At 42.8% G+C, this 6043-nt stretch overlaps 1 protein-coding gene across 1 annotated transcript in view; it reads left to right on the top strand.

Annotated features, from left to right (window-relative positions):
- The window catches only part of LOC119416527 (receptor-type tyrosine-protein phosphatase zeta), a gene marked incomplete at its 5' end in the record, with an annotated part of 29950 nt that overhangs the window by 21366 nt on the left and 2541 nt on the right, over positions 1-6043 (top strand). Inside the window, 2 exon segments of the mRNA XM_037683758.1 lie at positions 1639-1790; positions 4209-4304. Of these exon segments, the coding sequence (XP_037539686.1) occupies positions 1639-1790; positions 4209-4304 (248 nt within the window).

The following is a 6043-nucleotide window of genomic DNA, read 5'->3' as shown; positions in this document are numbered from 1 at the left end:
TATAGGAATATATATATGTATATGAAGATGTATATATATATATATATGTGTATATGTATGTATGTATGTATGTATGTATGTGTGTATGTATGTATGTATATATGTATATACATGAATATATATATTTGAATGAATATATATGTATATAGGAATATATATATGTATATGAATATATATATATATGTATATGTATGTATGTATGTATGTATGTATGTATGTATGTATGTATATATGTGTGTATGTATGTATATATGTACTGTATGTGCATATGTGTAAAACTGCCATTCTGTGTTTGCCCATTCCTCATTCCTGTCCTCTCAAACCCAGCCAGTTGAAGCAGATGGCTGCTCATCTTGAGCCTGGTTCTTCTGGAAACTCCAAAGTCCATGCTCAATAATCCAGGTATAAAATCCAACTATGTTCAGTCAGGTTATTTGGACGGTTTCTTATTTTGTGCTGAGACGTTTAGCCCTCCATCTGGAAGGCTTCATCAGTCTGAGGAAACACCAAACAAAATTGATTCTCCCCCAACAGCTAACTCCAAAGTGGGGAAAAACAGTTATGTAGGTCCTAAGATGGTCTCTGGGGCATGCGCTCTCCTCTGGTGCCCGCCCTCTCCCTCATCAACAGTCATGTCAAACAGGTTCAAAACACCAATGTCCATGCTCATTAATCCAGGTATAAAATCCAACAATGTTCAGTCTGGTCATCTGGACGGTTTCTTTTTTGTGCTGAGACATTTTGCCCTCAATCCAGAAGTCTTCATCAGTCTGAGGAAACGCCAAACAAAACTGATTCTCCCCCATCAGCTTACTCCAAAGTGGAACGGAACTGTGGATGTTGCATTTTATACCTAGATTGAGCATGGACTTAGGTGTTTTGAACCAGTTTGACATGACCGTCGAGTCTCTACGACGGAGCGGACAGGCACCGGAGGAGAGGGCATGCCCCAGAGACCATCTTAGCACCAACATAACTGGTTTTTTTTCTTTCAATTTGGAGTAAGCTGTTGGGGGAGATGTAGTTTTGTTTGGGGTTTCTTCAGACTAATGAAGCCTTCTGGATGGAGGGTGAAACACCTCAGCACAAAAAAAAAGGAACCGTCCAGATCACCTGACTGATCATTGCTGGATTCTGCTGGAAGGTTTCTCCCTGTTAAAGGGAGATTTTCCTTTCCACTGTCTCCTTTGTGCTTGCTCAGGGTGGGCGACTGTGACGAAGTGAAGATTTAACACAATCTGCTGCTTCCTTATATAGGGAACTTTTAATTAACTATCTTTTATAATGTATCTGAATGTTTCTGTTCAGTGCCCTGAGACGACTCTGGGACTTGGAGCTACATAAATAAACTGAATTGAATTGAATTAGTCATAATCATAATTTTTCAATAGTGTGACACATGTGTAGAGTTATCCCAGTTGCTCTGTGGTCAATGCCATGGTCTTATAATTTGGAAGCTGCAGGTTTATGTCACTGTTGCATCGGGAAAGGGAGCAACTGAAGAAAAATGACAACATAAACTATCTTGTAATTAAATTTACTTTTATCATCTATTTTCAGTGAGTGTTGGTAAATTGTGTACGTTTAAAAATAATCTGGTTTACACAGACTCACACATAATTTGATTTTGTTTGTCAGTGACAGTGAATGTGGACGGAGAGTTCTACGTTAGTGGAGGGGGTCTCAGGTCAAAGTTCAAGGTGGCACACATCACCTTCCACTGGGGCCGCTGCAACGCCTCCTCAGAAGGCTCAGAACATGGCCTGGATGGAGTCAAATACCCTTTGGAGGTGAGACGTGAAATGATTGAGCTCAGAACGCCTCACATTTTATTCCTCCACACGCAAAGGTACATTTAGGATATATCCTCCTAATGTTATATGATATTATCTCTTGGAAGTTTGTGATAATATTTTCCGTCGGGCCCATACCCTGCCTTTGCGGGTGACAAGAGCTGCGAGGGCTACGCCGCAACAAGTAGGAGGACTGCTGCAGTGCACGAGTCTGGATGGAGCCACCTTGGGCACAGATCTTGGTGGTATTAGCAAACATTCAAACGACCTATGAAAGCCAAAGTGGAGAAGGGTTCCATGTGAACAGTAGTTGAACATGGGTCAGTCATTCCTAAGAGATGAGTGAATACCAGCGTGGGGCGATGGCCAACGTTGCCCCCAGCCGATCAAAGGGAGTCAGGTTCAGATCCTCGGACCTGGAGTGTTGGAGAGGGGTGCCGCAAGGCATCCAGTGCAGTAATGCAAGCGAACTCGGAGAAGCCAGCGGGAACCCCGGGAAGAGTTTTCCTTTCTTCGTGAATGGCAAGGCATCCTGAAATAGGTTTACAACAAACCCAACAGTTTGGGGACAAGTTAGTGTAGAGGTAGGGCAGCTGACTTGGGACCAGAAAGTTGCAGGTTCAACTCCCTGCCATGCCCACATGTTGTGGTGTCCTTGAGCAAGACACCAAATCCCTAACTACTACCCGGGCGCTTACAAAGCTGCCTGCTGCGCCACCTGGCTGTATCTCGTGTGTGATGGGTTAAATGTAGAACCAATTTATTATTTTATGGGAACATACAATGATGACAACACATAGTAAAAAACAAACAAACAAAAAAAGAACAAAGAATAACATTTGAATATTAGAGCTTGTAGGTAGCACCATTTGTGTAAAACTTCACTGAAATGGCAGATACAGAGAGAAAAAAAAAGTTTTTTTTTTTTTGTAATTCAATTCAATTCAAAGATACTTGATTAATCCCAAAGGGAAATTAAGTCTTGTCGTAGCTCATCATCCTGGTTTCATTCAAGAGTTGTTAGATGCTGATAGCTGTGGGCAGGAAGGATCTCCTGCATCGAATCCAAAGAATCTGGCCACAAATACGAATCCGTCCACCCGGATCCAGCTTGTTGTTGCATCCGGCAGGCCTCTTGGTCCTCCTGGGCAGCAGGACTGCCCGAATGCTGGGCAGAATTCCTCCCTGAGTGATGGTCACTCCTCCCAACAGTCTGTCGAGCTCCTCTTCACCACGGACAGATAGCTGAAGGTGCTGGGGGATGATTCCGGTCCTCCCATTATTACGAGCTGAGTTTCCCACCAGCTTCAGGATCTCGGCTGTCAGGTACTCGAGCACCGCAGCCAGATTGTTGGGAAATCGTCCACAGTGCCTCCTTTTCAACTCATTTGGGATTTGAGGCTGTGGTTTAGGTATTAGAGCTTCTGAGATGTTAATCAGCTGCTCCTGGTTTTTAAAAAACACATTGTTGCCATGGTTACACATCATAACAAATGCCCAAAAGTAAAAAGCATTCAGTAAAAATCCTTCCAGCTGCACAGCATTCAATACCAGAGGAAATAATCTTCCGACAAAAGTGATTCACATCCAGAAAAAAGAGGAGTTAAAGTTTTTAAAAGCAATAACTCAGAATGAATGGAACAGAGCTGCTCCAACATGCAGCCACCCCGAGCGGCACAGTGACTTTTAGAACATTTTTGTAAAACCACAATTTGAACAATCTGTAAACTGAACTCATAACAGATGCAGCAATAACGTTAAAAAAAAATTGCAGATGTTTAAAAAGACCTTGGTACTTCCTGCATGGTCAGCTCCTGACAGCTGGGGGTCTCTAGGGTGAGCACCATGAACCTTGCTGATGAGGGTAGGATCCAAACCTCACGAACAAAAGAGCATTCTTTACGCCATGTCCCTCCCAGTCAACCAGGTACCGAACCAAACACCCTGTATGGTTAACGATACGAGTGCTAGAAATGACATAATGACCATCAATGAACTGGCTGGTGGCAGGAATCATGAGTAGGGGACCAGTTTGGACACTGCCACAGGTTTGACTCTGAAGGTGAGGTAAATCGGAATAACTATTTACTGGAAGAGAGGTTTATTGTGATGTAATGCTGTGGGCCAGACTCGACTCTGTGGAAACTCAAACAGGTTTTTAACTTTATTTGTAAAGAACCAGCCCCAGTTTAGCACTCTTTAGTGGGAAAGTCCTTTTTATGAGTAGCACTACTTGTTTGATAAGTTCACCTCACAAATTAATTTCATGTTTTAGAGACCCAAAATGTCATCAATAAAACATGCCTTCAAAGAATTGTCCACAAACAGTTTTCTACACCTCTGTTGATTTTAATTCAAATTAAAAGGTTTGACTTGACAATACAATTTTTACCGCATGGTGCTTTTGTCCCATAGATGCAGATCTACTGTTATGATGCACAACAGTTTGACTCTTTAGATGAAACCAACAAGGCCGGCAGCAGGATCACAGCGTTGGCTCTACTCTTTGAGGTAGGTTTGTGTTTGTGTGATCTAAATAATATTTTATAAAAACATTTTTCCTCCAAACCCATTACCTAGCTGAACCCTGCCACCCCCAATCCAAATGTATTCATAGTTTCTGCTGCATTACTGCCTTTAAAAAAGGGCAGGCATGTCAGGAAAGTTCTAATTAATTCTGTGATGAGTGACAGACATTGTCGCACTGATAAATTCTCAAAATCAAAACATGATTAAAAAAACAGTTTATAAAGCACTACATCACATGTAGAGACGAACCCAGTCCTTAATTCTTAGCAACTATATCCAGTACAGTGTGCCTTCTTTAGTTTGCTGCAATGTTCGGATGCTTACAGGGGCTCCAGCAATGTCCAGAGGGATGTTCTTATATTTATTATGTGAAAATACCATACCATACCACTTTATTCATAAAGCCCTTAAAACAGCAACAAGGCCAACCAAAGTGCTGTACAGCAGAGCAAACAAGCAAAGGAAAAAGGATAAAATACATAGTCAAAGTCAAAAGTCATAATTTCTTTATTTGTCATACGCACCACATGTGGTACATGTGGTGGAACGAGATTGTGTACACAGGGTCCCAATTGAGTCCAACAAAAGTGCAAATTGTAAAGAAAAACGGTAATAAGATCTATATGAACTAAGAAATATGCTAATCTAAGAATACGCTAAGCACTAAAAACAATATGCCGAACAACAGCAACACGAACACGAGTCTGTGAACAGACGAGTACAAATGAACACAGCAAAGTGAAATAAATCAGCAGCGTAAGATCAGCAACATAGATAGTCAGCAGCACATATCAACAATCAAGTGGCATTGCAGTGATTTTTTTCACAGTGATAATCCTGATTAGGGATTCATGAGTCTAACAGCCTCAGGGTAGAAGCTGTTCCTCAGTCTAGTGGTTCTACACTTATTGCTCCTCAACATCCTGCCTGAGGGGAGTGGGGCAAAAAGTGTGTGTGCTGGGTGAGTGGGGCCCTTCATAATGCAGGTGGCCCTCTTCCTGCATCTGGAGGTGTAGATGTCTGTGATGGTGGGGAGACTGACTCCAACATCTTCTGTGCAGCCTTCACCACTCTCTGCAGAGCTTTTCTTTCTGCAGCTGTGCAGCCTCCATGCCACACGTTGATGCTGGAGCACAGGATGCTCTCCACTGCACACCTGTAGAAGGAGGTGAGGACTGAGCTTCACAGACCAGCTCGTCTCAACTGCCTGAGGAAGTAGAGTCTCTGATGAGCTTTCTTCATCAGGCTGGTGGTGTTGTTGCCCCAGCTGAGGTTGTCATTCATGTGTACACCCAAGTACTTGTGGCTGGAGACCACTTCCACCGCAGATCCTCCTATGTTCGGGTGGTAGGGTAGGTGTGTTTGTTCCTTCTGAAGTTCACGACCATCTCATCATTGTTTGTGATGCATCCCACCACTGCTGTATTATCTGTATTATCTGCAAACTTTACAATGTGACAGCCTGGATGGGTAAGTGCACAGTCATACATGAGCAGAGTGAACAGGAGAGGGCTCAGCACACAGCCCTGAGGAGACTCGGTGCTGAGGGTTATGGTGGTGGAGAAGTTGTGGATCCTCACAGACTGCAGTCTGTTTGTTAAGAAGTCTAGGACCCAGCTGCAAATGGAGGGGCTTACGTCCACATAGGTAAAATAAGAACTAAATGACTAACATTTGTAGATGAACAGATGCTGGGATATATTCATCATTTAACGCGGGTT

The sequence above is a fragment of the Nematolebias whitei genome, chromosome 10, assembly GCF_014905685.2.
Source record: "Nematolebias whitei isolate Nwh7 chromosome 10, NemWhi1, whole genome shotgun sequence".
Taxonomy (NCBI): Eukaryota; Metazoa; Chordata; class Actinopteri; order Cyprinodontiformes; family Rivulidae; genus Nematolebias; species Nematolebias whitei.
This window is presented reverse-complemented; position numbering and strand designations above follow the sequence as displayed.